This window comes from Mustela lutreola, chromosome 17 (genome assembly GCF_030435805.1).
Source record: "Mustela lutreola isolate mMusLut2 chromosome 17, mMusLut2.pri, whole genome shotgun sequence".
Taxonomy (NCBI): domain Eukaryota; kingdom Metazoa; phylum Chordata; class Mammalia; order Carnivora; family Mustelidae; genus Mustela; species Mustela lutreola.
This window is the reverse complement of record NC_081306.1, coordinates 20,139,195-20,154,405: the sequence shown is the minus strand read 5'-3', so window position 1 is coordinate 20,154,405 and position 15,211 is coordinate 20,139,195. Positions and strand designations below refer to the sequence as shown.

Genomic DNA, 15,211 nt, shown 5'->3' with positions numbered 1-15,211 from the left:
AGGGTCCTGGGATCGAGTCCCGCATCGGGCTCTCTGCTCAGCGGGGAGCCTGCTTCCCTCTCTCTCTCTCTCTCTGCCTGCCTCTCCATCTACTTGTGATTTCTCTCTGTCAAATAAATAAATAAATAAAATCTTAAAAAAAAAAAAAAAAAAATTTAATAAAATAAATAAATAAACTCTGCCAAAGAGAACAAATTCTTGTCCACACCAGATCCCAAAATAGCACTTCTCTCTGCTCTTGAGAGTTTCCTGGTGTCCAAAGGTTAGAAAAGCTCACCTCGAATGTCTTTTAGGGCAGACCAACTAGGATATAGTTCTGGGTTCATTCTCCATTTTTTTTGTAGCATTTGTGTAACTTAACATTTACTATGAAGTGTTTTCATAGTCATTATCTTATTTGATCCTTCCAGTGGTCTTGTGGTATGGAACACTGGGCAAGTATTCATTTCTACAGGTAAAAAATACAGAGAGATATTTGGAGCTCTGAAGAGATGTGCCTTCCTGCCCCTGGTTTCTTCCCTCAGTAGTAGCTCTAGGGCTCTTTGTTCCCAGACCATATATAGGGTTTATACATAGGATGTTAAAATTTACTCTTTTTATTTATTTTATTTATTTTTTTTTTTAAGATTTTTTATTTATTTATCAGAGAGAGAGAGGGAGAGAGAGCAAGCACAGGCAGACAGAATGGCAGGCAGAGGCAGAGGGAGAAGCAGGCTCCCTGCTGAGCAAAGGAGCCCGATGTGGGACTCGATCCCAGAACACTGGGCTCATGACCCGAGCCGAAGGCAGTTGCTCAACCAACTGAGCCACCCAGGCGCCCAGAATTTACTCTTTTTATGTTGACGCATATTCAGAAAATAATTTTTAGGTAAATAGTCTATTTATATCTGCTGAGGCCTAATGGGACCATGGGGCATCATTAAGAATTGACTTGGGGGCGCCTGGGTGGCTCAGTGGGTTAAGCCGCTGCCTTCGGCTCAGGTCATGATCTCAGGGTCCTGGGATCGAGTCCCGCATCGGGCTCTCTGCTCAGCAGGGAGCCTGCTTCCTCCTCTCTCTCTCTGCCTACTTGTAATCTCTCTGTCAAATAAATAAATAAAATCTTTAAAAAAAAAAAAAAAAAAAGAATTGACTTGGTCTGATTATGGTATTGGTAAATGGAAACAGGTAGCCTCTCACTTAAACATGAAAAGCCTTTAGGGCATGTAGAGAAGGAACAGATCCTATAATCCAGGAAAGAAAGAGTCTGGGATTCTTGTATTCTGTGCTTATCTAAAAACATGGTTTCTGTGAGAGGTAGTATATTTTTGAAATGTGACCCTCCTGAATGCCACAATCTAAGTGGGTGAGGTAACATCATAGACAAAGATGTATACAGTTGAAAGGTATTTATTGAATGCAAAGAGTAGAAAACACCCACAAAACCATGGGCTGTGGGAAGGAAGCTGCACTAGTGACCAGAGGTAGGCTTTCATAGGAAAAAATCTTGAGTCTTCATACTTCAGTACTGGCTAAGAAAAGTAAGCAGAGCCCAATGGAGTGCCTGCCCTCATAGGCACATGAGTGAGAAGCAGCCTCCTGGGGTAGGGGAATACATATGGAGCAGGGCCTGTTTGGAGGCTCAGAGTGGACCAGGGAGGAGTGCCCAGCTCTGATGTGAAGAGAACAGCTGAGGCAGGGACTCAGGGGAGACTCTGGGCCTTCTGGAGCCTAGGGAGGGGAGCAGCAGAGAAAACACAACACAGCTGGGCGTATGCGGAAGCCAGCCTAACTGGGATAAGAATGGCCTTGGCCAGCTTAGAGGCATAGGAAACACAAACAGGTCATTAGAAATTTCAGACCATAAGAAAGAGCGGGAAGGGAAGAGAGGGAGATCGCTAGAAAGACAAAAACAAATTACGTATTAGTTAGAGGCCTAATACCCAATTTAAAATTTTTCCCCAATTAAAAAAAAATTTTCCCCTGGAAATCTCTACACCCAAAGTGGGGCTCAAACTCACTACCCCAAGATCAAGAGCCACATGGCTCTTTTGACTAAGCCAGCCAGGTGCTTCTGCCATTTTATTTTTGAAGATTTTATTTATTTATTTGACAGATCACAAGTAGGCAGAGAGGCAGACAGAGAGAGGGGGAAGCAGGCTCCCTGCCGAGCAGAGAGTGGGATCACAACCAGAGCTGAAGGCAGAGGCTTTAACCCACTGAGCCACCTAGGCGCCTCTGCTATTTTAGAAGTTAACCAGTATTTTCTTGTCCCACTGCCATTTAGCTAGCTTCCTCAGTAGGCATTCTGTTTGTGCATCTATGACATTTAGAACTCAAGTTGGATACTGCCCAGGGTACTGACCTGTAAGTGATTTGGGACATGGCATTGGACTCTGAGAAACTGAGTCTGAGGGAGTTTTGATGATCTGTCTTGTAGGAAGCTTCTGTTTTTTTTTTTTTTTTTTTTTTCCCAAGACCTTATTTATTTATTTGACAGAGAGAAATCACAAGTAGGCAGAGAGGCAGGCAGAGAGAGAGAGGAGGAAGCAGGCTCCCCGCCGAGCAGAGAGCCCGATGCGGGACTCGATCCCAGGACCCTGAGACCATGACCCGAGCCGAAGGCAGCGGCCCAACCACTGAGCCACCCAGGCGCCCCGGAAGCTTCTGTTTTAACTGGGGAGACACGATGACAGCACTTGTGAAAGCAGAAGAGTAATCACCTCCTATTAATGTGATGCCAGTTCTATACAGGAGTAAACTCTGAGCCAGGAACATCCTTCTGGTAAGCAGGCAGGGATTCCTGGTGCCCAACCACAAGCTGTTTAGTGGGGAGGGGTGGGAGCTATGGCAGACCCAGTACAGGAGCCTGAGCAGCTGCTTACTCCTTCCCTGTGGCTGTTTCCTCCCCTGCACATTGGGATAACAACACAAGCTCATATTGTGGGCGACTGTAGCTGGTCACTGTCAGTTCCAGAGGCAGGTGGGAGAATTGTGCTAATTTCAGGGAGCTGGTTGCCATGCGTTTTCTTACCCCTTCCCCCACCTTGCTCTCTAGTGCCGGCTGATCTCAGCAACCTGCTCCCTTCTTCAGTGATTTTCCAGGGCAAAGAAAAATAATCAAAATGGAAAAAAATTATTATAGATTAAGTCTTTATTGTGCCTTTTTGTTTTGTTTATTTATTTTAGAGGGAGAGTGCAAGCACAGGGAACAGCATAGGGAGAGGGAGAGAAAGAGTATCAGACTCTCCATGAAGTGGGTGTTGGACACAGGGCTTGGTCTCACGAATCTGAGATCATGACCTGAACCAAAATCAAGAGTCAGACCCTTAACCAGCTGAGCCACCCAGGTGCCTCTGTGGCGCTTTGAATCACCAGTTGAGGAATGAGGGATAATGTAGTTCTGTCTGGCAGCATAGCACTGAGTTTCTGAGGTTTGTAGGCTTGAGTGTCCATGGAGGAGGATATAGTATCTTTGAACACGTCTGTTCTTTCAGGAGCCCAGTGCCTTGAGCCTGCAGTTTACCAGGTACAAAGGCTTTGAAATAAGGGTTCTGGATCTGCTGGGCAGGACCACAGGAACTTCCTTTGCTGGAAGGCACATTGGTAATGGGACATTGTTGTTGCTTCTGTCTGGTGCGGGAGTAAAAACCTGTGTCAGGTGAACAGCTAGTACAGGAGTTATGGAGGTAGATTTTATAGCAGATGGACCTTTCTGAAATTTGTAAGAGCACAGTAAAGGTCCAGGTGACTTCCTATGGAAGTTAGTGCAATGAAGGATTTTTTTTTTTTTAAGGATTTTTTTTTTTTTTAAAGATTTTATTTATTTATTTGACAGAGAGAGATCACAAACAGGCAGAGAGAGAGGAGGAAGCAGGCTCCCCGCCGAGCAGAGAGCCCGATGCGGGGCTCGATCCCAGGACCATGGGACCATGACCTGAGCCGAAGGCAGAGGCTTTAACCCACTGAGGCACCCAGGCGCCCCAGTGCAATGAAGGATTTTACTTCAGCTGGTTTGCTTGGTCCAGTTCCTTACTTGTCTCTCTCCCTTTCTTCCCTCCCCCTTTCCCCCCTGCTTCAGGAGAATTGGACCACTTTATATAAAAGAAGAAGCTGGGGCACCTGGGTGGCTCAGTGGGTTATAAAGCCTCTGCCTTCAGCTATGGTTGTGATCTCAGGGTCCTGGGATCAAGCCCTGCATCGGGTTCTCTGCTCAGCGGGGAGCCTGCTTCTTCCTCTTTCTCTCTCTGCCTACCTCTCTGCCTACTTGTGATCTCTATCTGTCAAATAAATAAATAAATCTTTAAAAAAATAAAAGAAGCCAATTAGCTAAAAAGTCAAATAGCAAGTGTTTACCTTTCCAGACTGTCTTCCTGTTATCATCAGTGTATTTACAGTATATATATATTTACATACCCATGTATTTTTTAAAGATTTATTTTAGAGATTGAGAGAGCACTCATATGTGAGTGGGAGGAGGGGGAGAGGGAGAGAGAGAATCCGTAAGCAAACACCCTGCTGAGCATAGAGCCCCATGTGGTGTTCAGTCATACATCCCTGAGATCATGACCTGGACTGAAATCAAGAGTCGGACACTTAACTGACTGACCCACCCAGGTGCCACTTTTATTTATATACTTTTTTTAAAGATTTTTTTATTTTTGGGGCACCTGGGTGGCTCAGTGGGTAAAGCCGCTGCCTTTGGCTCGGGTCATGATCTCAGGGTCCTGGGATGGAGTCCCGCATTGGGCTCTCTGCCCAGCAGGGAGCCTGCTTCCTCCTCTCTCTCTCTGCCTGCCTCTCTGCCTACTTGGGATCTCTCTCTGTCAAATAAATAAATAAAATCTTTTTAAAAAAAAGATTTTTTAATTTTAATTTTTATTTATTTATTTTTAAGATTTTATTTACGTATTTGACAGAGACATCACAAATAGGCTGAGAGAGGGAAAGCAGGCTCCCCGCTGAGCAGAGAGCCTGATGTGAGGTTTGATCCTAGAACCCTGGGATCATGACCTGAGCTGAAGGCAGATGCTTAACCAACCTAGCCACCCAGGCGCCCCTACTTACATACTTCTGCATACACTTTTAGTCAGCATTTTGAGTCCTTTATGTAAAACAAGTGTATGTAGATTTTTTCATAGTGGGTGCAGCCTATCAGCTTGTCCCATCTGTGCCAAGATTCTTTTGTTTATTATCCTTCCGAGCAGTCCTACCCTGTATTGTTAGGCTTTATGATGTTTTTTCCCTAACACCATAGTATGGCTACTTACCATTTTGGTACAGATTACTATTAGTACTTCTTTACGTGTATTTCCCAGAGTGAAATCTTTTTTGTTGTTGATGTTCAGCAACAAAAGGGGGAGAGAGAAACCTTAAGCAGACTCTAGGGAGAGTGAGGCAGCTTCTTGTTGATGAGAGGTTGAAGTCTAGAAAGGTTTTACATTTATGATTTGGCCTCTGGTTTTCTAGGAAGTCCAGTGGTTGCTACAAAGAAGAAGGATTTGAGTGTAGAGGCCAGTCAGACCAAGTTTGGACACATAGTTTTTCAGAGAATGTAGTGAATTGTTTTTGACATTACAAGGTTTCTTTTCTTTCTTTTTTTTTTTTTTTTAATATATTTTTAAAAATTTATTTATCAGAGAGAGAGAGAGAGAGCACAGGCAGACAGAATGGCAGGCAGAGGGAGAAGCAGGCTCCCTGCCGATCAAGGAGCCTGATGTGGGACTCGATCCTAGGACTCTGGGATCACGACCTGAGCCGAAGGCAGCTGCTTAACCAACTGAGCCACCGAGGCGTCCCTACAAGGTGGTTTCTGCATGCCGCACCACACAGCCACTTCCTTGAAGAGCAGGGACCAGGACACAGGGATGGTCAAAGGCTGCCTTCCCTGAGCCCAGCTTGTGTGGGTTGAATGTGCTAATGGAGCCTTCCCCAGAACATTCTGTGCAGATGGTGCTTTTAGGTCATAGTAAGGACTTAGTATTCTTGCCTCTAAGTGGAGTAAGACAGTATCTGTTTTTCTTTTTTAAAACAAAATTGTTAAGTCATGTTTTGAGTTGAGGAACCTGTTGAAGTAGTCAACAACAGATTACTTTGTTGTCCACAGGTGCCATATTGTTGGCAATATGCACCAGACCACTACCTGCCTGCTTTCTTTCCTTTTGGGATTTTTTTTTTTTAAGTCTTTATTAATGTAAGTAATCTCTACACCTAGGATGGCGCTCGAACTTATGACCCTGAGATCAAGAGTTGCATGCTCTTCCGACTGAGCCAGCTAGATGCTCCTCTTTTGGATTTTTTATTCAGCAAGGGCTCTCAAACTCCACCAGTGAAGTAGACAGCTGTGGCCCTCCTTCTGGAGCCAGAGTTGGGCCTCCCTTGAGCTGAGAGGAAGGGATTAGGGACTCTTCAGGCAGGACTAGTGTTGAAGAAGGGGGAGGAACGTATGCTTGAAGGGAGACTAGCACAATTAAAGTACTAATGAGAAGACATCTTTGGAAGCTGGCTTTCCCTTCCTTTTCTCTTTTTTTTTTTTTTTAAGATTTATCTATTTACTTTAGAGAGCATGTGCAAGAGAGTGGAGCGGGGTGGCAGAAGGAGTAAGAAACCTAAGCAGACTCCCTTCTGAGCACAGAGCCCAACACAGGGAACACAGGGTTCCATTCTAGGACCCTGAGATCATGACCTGAGTCAAAAGCGGGGGCTTAATCCACTGAGCCACCCAGGTACCCCTGTATTTTTTTTAAGAGTTTATTTATTTATGACAGAGAGATAGTGGGAGAGGGAACCCCAGCAGTGGGAGGAGCAGGCAGAGGGAGAAGCAGGCTCCCTGCTGAGCAGAGAGCCCAGTATGGGGCTCCATATAGGGCTCGATCCCAGGACCTTGGGATCATAACCTGAGCCGAAGGCAGATACTTAAGGACTGAGCCACCCGGCACCCCACCTTTTGTATTTTTAAGAGAAGCAAAAGGCCCTAATGATCCAGCAAGACTACACCCTCCCAGAGTATGCAGTTATTAGCAAACAAAACCATTAATGATCAGTTTTAATCACATATGTAATCACTGTCATGTAGCATGATAATTAGGTGCAGGCAATTTACCTGACTTACCATAACTAGTATCATAGACAACCAGATTGTACTTGTTCTTGTCTTTGCCTGCTTTTAGTTTCACATACAAGCAGCACCAGCAGTTTTCTGGTGCCTGGAGTATGTCTTCAGCATGGCCACATGCACTTCTACCTGTCTAGAGGTTCTGGGACCTTTTACTCTGCCCTCTTCCCGCCACTGGTTGCCCACAGCTCCCAACCAGCACCCTCTTCTCTCATTGGCCTGAGTGCTGAGTGGCCCAGGATAAATCTTGGCTCACAGGGCCCCCGAGGACATAGAGCTCAGATGTTCTTTCTTAAAAGTCTGTAAAAGGAGGTCGGCATGGACAAGCTGTGTGCTTATTCTGCCACCAACAAAGTCTGCCTTGGCCCCTTGGTAGAAGAATGCAGGATGCATAGCTGGGTAGCCTTACGCTATCTCTGTGGTCTGCATTTTACTTTGTTCATGTTGTTCCTTGATCTGGAGGCCCTTCCTCTCTTCCCCAAATGCTGTCTTTCATTGAGGGTCCTGGGTAAGTGCCCCCTTCTCCAGGAAGCCTCTCTGAATACTCTTCTCTCCATGTGATGACCACCTACCTACCTTTGCATTCTGGACTTCACATTAATAAACTGCATAGTTCATCAGCATTATTGGAGATGAGAGTATATCTGATTTGGAATTAAGAGAATGTCCCGTTTCTATATATTTTCGGTTTTTTTCCCCCCAGCATATTGAGATATAATTGACAAGTAAAATTACAGTATATCTGAAGTATCCAATGCGATGATCTGTAAATTATAGATTTCCACAATTGAAACCACATCCATCTTTATTTTTTTATTTTTAAATTTTTATTTTTTTTTTTAAGTTTTTATTTATTTGACAGAGAGAGCACAGGTAGAGTGGTAGGTAGAAGGAGAAGCACCAGGCTCCCTGCTGAGCAGCAAGCCTGACGTGGGCCTTGATCCTAGGACCCTGGGATCATGACCTGAGCCGAAGTCAGATGCTTAACTAACTGAGTCACCCAGGCGCCCCTTAAATCTTTCTTTTAGGTTCCACATACAAGTGATACCATGCATGTCTTTGGCACATTTCACTTTCTGCTTTTTATTTTCTAAATATTGTAGGACAGGGGCACCTGGGGGGCTCCGTGGGTTAAGCCGCTGCCTTCGGCCGGGTCGTGATCTCAGGGTCCTGGGATCGAGTCCTGCATCCGGCTCTCTGCTAGGCGGGGAGCCTGCTTCTCTCTCTCTCTCTCTGCCTGCCTCTCTGCCTACTTGTGATCTCTGTCATATAAATAAATAAAATCTTTAAAAAATAAATAAATAAATAGATAAATAAATATTGTAGGACAACATCCATTAAGCCTCTATCAAAATACGAATGTAATCGTATCTAATATTTAATGAGTGCTTATTACCATGTAGTAGGCACTATGCTAAAAACCTCATACCTTCCATGTTCTCACTTAATCCTTCCTATCACTAATACCACTGTATCAATGCCAAATTTAAAGGCATGAAGGTTCAGAAAAAGCATGCTGAGCAAACCATATATTATAATATCTGAAAAGATAAAATATATAATTACATGCCTAGCAAAAACGAGCAGTGAGTATATCTGTGGGGTGAGATGGAGGTTGGCTTTTATTTTCTTGTTTATACCTTCGAAGGACCATTACTTTTTTTTTTTAAGATTTTATTTATTTGACAGACAGAGATCACAAGAAGGCAGAGAGGCAGGCAGAGAAAGGAGGAAGCAGGCTCCCGGCTGAGCAGAGAGCCCGATGTGGGGCTCGATCCCAGGACCCTGGGATCATGACCTGAACTGAAGGCAGAGGCTTTAATCCACTGAGCCACCCAGGCACCCCGAAGGACCATTACTTAAACTTTTTTGTCCCCCTTGACACCTGTTTCTGTGTGGAATATGTAGAAAATACTCAGTAAGTAGATACTGTTTGAGGTAGAAAGTGAGGGCCTCTTCTTTCCTTGGCTTGATTGGGTAGCTCTGGTTTTTTAAGTTCCCTTAGTAGTTGGTACAGCTGTGCTGCTCTTCATCTGGAAAGTTCCTTTCCTTTGTATTGCCAGAGTAGAGGCCTCCAGGGGTGGGAGGTTAGCTTGTCTTGTGGGACTCTATTTCCCTGGCTGACGAAGACTCGGCCATGGCAGCAGTGCTGAGAACTGACTGGCTGGCTTGTTTTATTTTCTTCAGCCCAGCAGAGTCGGGGATAGGCTGGGAATGGTCTTCGTGTTTTGTGACTCCATGTACCTGATACCACTTGTATCAGTCCCTTTTTTTTTTTTTTTTTAAAGATTTTATTTATTTATTTGACAGACAGAGATCACAAGCAGGCAGAGAGGCAGGCAGAGAGAAAGGAGGAAGCAGGCTCCCCTCTGAGCAGAGAGCCCGATGCGGGCCTTGATCCCAGGACCCTGAGATCACGACCTGAGCCGAAGGCAGCAGCTTTACCCACTGAGCCACCCAGGCTCCCGTATCAGTCCCTTTTGAGCTGCTCTGCTTAGCTGCTCTGAACGGCCTGGCTTACTGTTCCCATTCAGTGCCCTGCTCTGCTGTTCTGTGCTCAAGGTTGCCCTGCTGGCGACAGCTGGGACGGGCCAGCCGAGATGCCATTGCTGCCTGACTCAGCTGCTGTGCCCGCCACTGCTTTTTTGTTTTTGTTTTAAGCTTTATTTGTGATGCTATTTGTTAGGTAACTTTTAAAATTTTGTTGTAATTTCAAACATGTGGAAGAGTTGTAAGAATGGTATGATGAACTCTTGTGTACCTTTTATCCAAATTCACCAACAGCATTTGGCCTCATTTGCTTTGACTTGGTATGCCCTGCCCCTCTCTTCCTAATACGGATGTGCACGCACACACACTTCTTGAGCCATTTCACAGTAACTTGCAGACAGTGTGCCCCTTTACTTTTGAAAACTTCAAGATACAGTTCCTAAAATGAAGACATTCTATTATGTAATCACAGTACAATTTATAAAAACCAGCAGGCTCACTATCAACACAGTGCTATTACCTAATCCACTGTCCATATTCAAATTTTATCCATATTCAGATAATGGTCCCAGTGATGGCAGAGCTTTATTTTTAAAACACTCTAAGGCACGTGATGACTCCTCCATTACGTTAGTTCTGAGGAGAGCAGCACCAGCAGGTGTTTGGGGGAAGTGACTGCCATGGGCACCACATCACCAGCTCCTTGTGTCTCCTCAGGACCAGAAGAGTGAGCGCAGCAGCAATCACACTCAGCAACGATGTCAGCAGAACTGGAGACTTCAGAGGGGGTGGATGAGTCGGAGAAAAAGAGCTCCAGGGCCTCAGAAAAAGAAAACCACACCAAGTGAGTAGGCACTGGCTGCGTGGAGTCCTCTGCCCTTAGGGTGCCGGGGTGTGGTCAGCACTGTGGTGATGCCATACTGCCGCCGTACTGCCACCCCCCGGGACACCTGACTGGGACTGCAGGGTGGGCTGCTGAGCATTCTCCTGCTTTGTTCCTAAGGAAGCAGGTCAGGCACTGCTAGGAGTGCTGAGGAGTGGAATTTGATGGTATTTCTGGTCTCTTTTTCTTCTTAGAGCCCTAAGTGGTTTGTCATCTGTGCTGAAAAAGGGTCATCAGGCAAAAGTGGGACCTTGACCAGTGGTTTCCACTCCTTAGAATGTGAGAGCAGCTCTGACTCCAGGGGTTTTTCTTATTGGGTAGGGATAGTTCATGCTAAGCCTCAAGTTACCAAAGCCTGTTCTTCATTGTTCTTACTGTCTTGTTGTAGCCTTGTCACTGAGAAATTGCTTTTTTATATCTTGAAGTAATTGCTAATAATAAATGGTTCTTAGCATGTAGGTGATAAGAGCTAATCTCCTAAAGAAGCCAGGAAAGGGTGGGCCGTGAGGGACCAAGCTTTTGGCCACTCTGGTGCATGGATTGTGTGGGCATGTGAGCTGCTACCCGGTGCCTCCATCTTTTGGGTCATATGTTCTTTGCCTTGTCATGTACTGGCCGGGGCACTTAGCTGCTCAACTCCATCTGTGTCATTTTAAGTGGTACAGACCTACATCCTGGCTCCAACTGCCTCAGCCCATCTCATTCTGATCCTACGCCTGGGCCCAGCCACGTGTACTCCTGAAGAGGCTGTGGGTCCAAGGTGGGAGGAAGGCAGCAAGGCTGCTTTGGGATATCTACCGTCAGTCCACCACAGCAGCGTGGACTGCCTTCTCCGGGGCTGCTCCCTGGAGAAGCCAGCAGACACTGTGGTGGGATTAGAGGTTTGTGTTTCTTCAGGCACTGAGGGCCACAGAGGCAAAGCATTGTTCATTTGGGTGGTTCATAGAGACATGGACACTGGTAAGGAGTGGGCCACAGTCATCCTGCATGTCACCCAGGTGCTTGGGGCCGACTCACATCTGTTTGCTCTCTGGCAAGGCTCTGTATTGATGCTGGAATGGAGTTTCTTACCAGCTTCTGCCTCCAGCCCAGCAGGGGCACACCCTGAGACTGGGAAGGGCCAATGCACACATGTACATGCACCCACGCACACACATACACAACCCCATCTCCACAGGATGGCCGACCTCTCTGAGCTCCTGAAGGAAGGGACCAAGGAAGCACATGACCGGGCAGAAAACACCCAATTTGTCAAGGACTTCTTGAAAGGCAACATCAGGAAGGAACTGTTTAAGGTCGGTGACCTTGGTCGTGGGTAGGGTCAGGTTGGGGGCCTTAGTCCTGTGAGGAAGATCCCCTTAGAGCTTCTTGGAGGTGGAAACTGGGCCTTCTCTACCCATTCTCCACTCTTTTAACATCAGATTGTAGTTTTCATGAAGCTTAAATAGAAAAGCATAGTGGTGGTGTGCTGGAAGCGGAAGTATCCATGTTCCCAACAATTCACCACATCATTCCTTTAAGAAATATGAGCATTTCCCGAATGTGTGAAATGATTCACTGTATCAAAATGGGCTTCTTGGGAATTGGGGTGATGGGGGCACACCACTGGAGCCTTCACCTGTGGCTCATCAGACGTGGGGGCAGTGGGCTCAGGAGAGGTGCTTGCTGGTCAGGGCCCACAGCCCCTTCCCATGGTCTCCCCATTGCCCTCAACAGCTGGCCACTACTGCACTTTACTTCACATATTCAGCCCTCGAGGAGGAAATGGAGCGCAACAAGGACCACCCAGCCTTTGCCCCCTTGTACTTCCCCATGGAGCTACACCGGAAGGAGGCACTGACCAAGGACATGGAGTATTTCTTTGGTGAGGACTGGGAGGAGAAGGTGCGGTGCTCTGAGGCTGCCCAAAAGTACGTGGAACGGATCCATTACGTGGGGCAGAATGAGCCAGAGCTACTGGTGGCCCATGCCTATACCCGCTATATGGGGGACCTCTCAGGGGGACAAGTGCTGAAGAAGGTGGCCCAGCGGGCCCTGAAACTTCCCAGCACAGGAGAAGGGACCCAGTTCTATCTGTTTGAGAATGTGGACAATGCACAACAGTTCAAGCAGTTGTACCGGGCCAGAATGAATGCCTTGGACCTGAACCTGAAGACCAAAGAGAGGATTGTGGAGGAGGCCAACAGGGCCTTTGAGTACAACATGCAGGTACTGCTGGGGCTCATGTGGGAGGGGGCCCCTCTAATGGTGGCCACCAGCTGTCTGCTGAGCTGCAGCCTGCTAGAAAGTAGGACCAAATAGGCCACAGAGGGAATGAGCCCAGTGATAGCTCCGCTTTGTTAGACAGCCTGTGTGTTTTTGCTTTGGGGAGGGCGAGGCCCTAGCACAGATGGTTTTGGGGAATTGAAACTGTCTTCCTCCCTCTTGCCATAGGATTCCGGTCTTGAGTGAATTTCCTTTTTAGTGAGGTTTGCTCTGAAAAGCACCACTTGGTAAGTTCATGGAGAGAACCAAGGAGAGTGAAGAGCAGAATTCCATTTACATGTAGCCTTTAGATAGGGCCAAGCCTGGGGAGACTGATTGCAGCCCTCTGCACCAGGAGAATGGCCATGGCGGAGGAGCGCAGCACCAGCCCCAACGTAGGCCCATCGGATTAGTCTGACATTAGCAACTCTCCAAGGGCCACTTAGGATGGGTCAGCCCTGCTGAAGCCTCAGTTGTCACATGTTCCTGTCATTCATGCTGAAAATACCTAGCCACTAATACCCTGCCAGTGCCCAGGGAGTGTTTCAGGGTAGTGCTTTTGTTCTCTCCTTATTGTTTATGCCTTGGTGGTTTCAGTTGTGAGCCGTGTTGGCTGGTCAGGGCCCAGGGAAGAGCCACCACAATCGGCCGTGGTAGGATGCTGGGCAGCACAGGTGTGGTCACACCTCTCCGAGGTGGTGCCTGGAAAAGGGTTAGGTTGTCGTGGCCCTCCTTGCTGCTGATTTGGGGCTGCTCATGTACTGGTTTGCCCTCCTGAGCAAGTCTCACTGGTTCTTACTCCCTCTGCGTGGGGGAAGAGTTTTCTCTGAAAGCAGACTGTGCCGTCCTCTAACAGCTCTTCGTCCCTGCTTCTGCAGATATTCAATGAACTGGACCAGGCTGGCTCCGTGTTGGCCAGGGAGACCCGGGAGGATGGGCTCCCCGTGCACGATGGGAAGGGAGATGTGCGCAAATGCCCGTACTATGCTGCTAAACCAGACAGAGGTAGGTCTTGCCTGTCTGACTTTCCTGCCAGGGTGGGTTGTGTCCGTGTTCCCCACTGATGTCCTGTCCCCTATTGGTGCCGCCACACAGGTGCCCTGGAGGGCAGCAGCTGCCCCTTCCAAACAGCCCTGGCGGTGCTGAGTAAGCCCAGCCTGCAGTTCATTCTGGCTGCTGGTGTGGCCCTGGTTGCTGGCTTCCTGGCCTGGTACTACATGTGAAGGAACCATCATACCACGTTGGTGCCCTCCTCCCAGGTGACCACTGGCCTGCCCCCACCTCCACCGGTGACTAAGCTACCACCTCAGGTGACTTTTTTTTAAATGCTGGTTTTGAGAAAACAAGCAACCAATAAAGGCCAGACGCTAAAGCCTCTGCCTGTAGCATCCTCTCTGGGCTAGCTGCTGAGCTGGCTACAGGCCCACCATTCCTGCAGCCATTAGGCCGTGGTACCAGAAGCAGCCAGCTCAGCTCAGTGGGCCTGTCTGGGCACCTGGAACTGGCTCTGCTCCTGGGGCATCCACACTGCTCACCCTGAGGCTCCTTCCCTTCGTTCTTCCTTGTGTTGGCATTTAGGTGGGTACCTTTCCCCTGATGGGAACAGAGCAGCCAGCAAGCCTAAGCTGCTGTAGCTCGGAGGGAGGGAAGGTGGTTTGGACCCTGCCTCAGAGGCCTGGGGAGCTCCATCCAGAGCAGCTAGTCCTTATCCCCCTCAAGCAGAAACCCTGGGTGGGTAGGCTCGGGGCTCTGTTTAGCCGTGGCTGGTCTCCTCCCTTGACCTGTGTAAATGCTACAGCACTCAATAAAGTGGACTCTGACAGCTGCCTCCCTCTTTCCAAATGGCATGATTGTTATCCTTCTCAGCCACTCCTGCCCTTCCTGAGTTCCCATCCCATCATCCCTGGTCACCTCACAGCCCTCCACCCAGAGCAAAGCCGCCGTGTCTCACAAATCTAGTCTTGTGATTCTCTTTCTCGGAAGTACTCTGGAGGTGAAATGTTATTTATAAATAAGGATAAAAAGCATTACATGTCTTACAACAATTCATTGTCTAAAATACAAATGTGAGGGGCGCCTGGGTGGCTCAGTGGGTTAGGCCGCTGCCTTCGGCTCGGGTCATGATCTCAGGGTCCTGGGATCGAGTCCCACGTTGGGCTCTCTGCTCAGCGGGGAGCCTGCTTCCCTCTCTCTCTCTCTGCCTGCCTCTCAGTGTACTTGTGATTTCTCTCTGTCAAATAAATAAAAATCTTTAAAAAAAAAAGAAAAAAAAAACTTTAAAATACAAATGTGAACTTAAATATTTTTATTGATAGGAGTCAGTTTTATATATTGAGGATATCTGCAAAAGTTTTATTCAGAAAAGGGTTAAATGGTGGGGAAAACTTTGTCTTCAACTACTGGCCAAGCCTACCCATTTTCACAGTTCAGATAAGGGGTAGGGAGGGAGCTGGCTCAGAACCTGGGGGCTGACTGGCTGCCCCCATTAGCCTTCAGACCAG

General features: G+C 47.4%; 1 protein-coding gene across 2 annotated transcripts in view; it reads left to right on the top strand.

Annotated features, from left to right (window-relative positions):
- Window positions 1–14,552, top strand: part of HMOX2 (heme oxygenase 2) — a 33,544-nt gene extending 18,992 nt beyond the window's left edge. The window contains exons 1-6 of one of the 2 annotated variants that reach the window (XM_059154666.1): window positions 2,639–2,764; window positions 10,301–10,427; window positions 11,644–11,761; window positions 12,183–12,674; window positions 13,589–13,715; window positions 13,806–14,552. In XM_059154666.1, the coding sequence (XP_059010649.1) occupies window positions 10,342–10,427; window positions 11,644–11,761; window positions 12,183–12,674; window positions 13,589–13,715; window positions 13,806–13,933 (951 nt within the window). In that variant the 5' untranslated portion in view covers window positions 2,639–2,764; window positions 10,301–10,341 and the 3' untranslated portion in view covers window positions 13,934–14,552. Of the gene's footprint in view, window positions 1–2,638; window positions 2,765–10,300; window positions 10,428–11,643; window positions 11,762–12,182; window positions 12,675–13,588; window positions 13,716–13,805 lie in introns of those variants that run through there. The other variant, XM_059154665.1, reaches the window with a different exon arrangement.
- The last annotated feature ends 659 nt before the right edge of the window (window positions 14,553–15,211 follow it).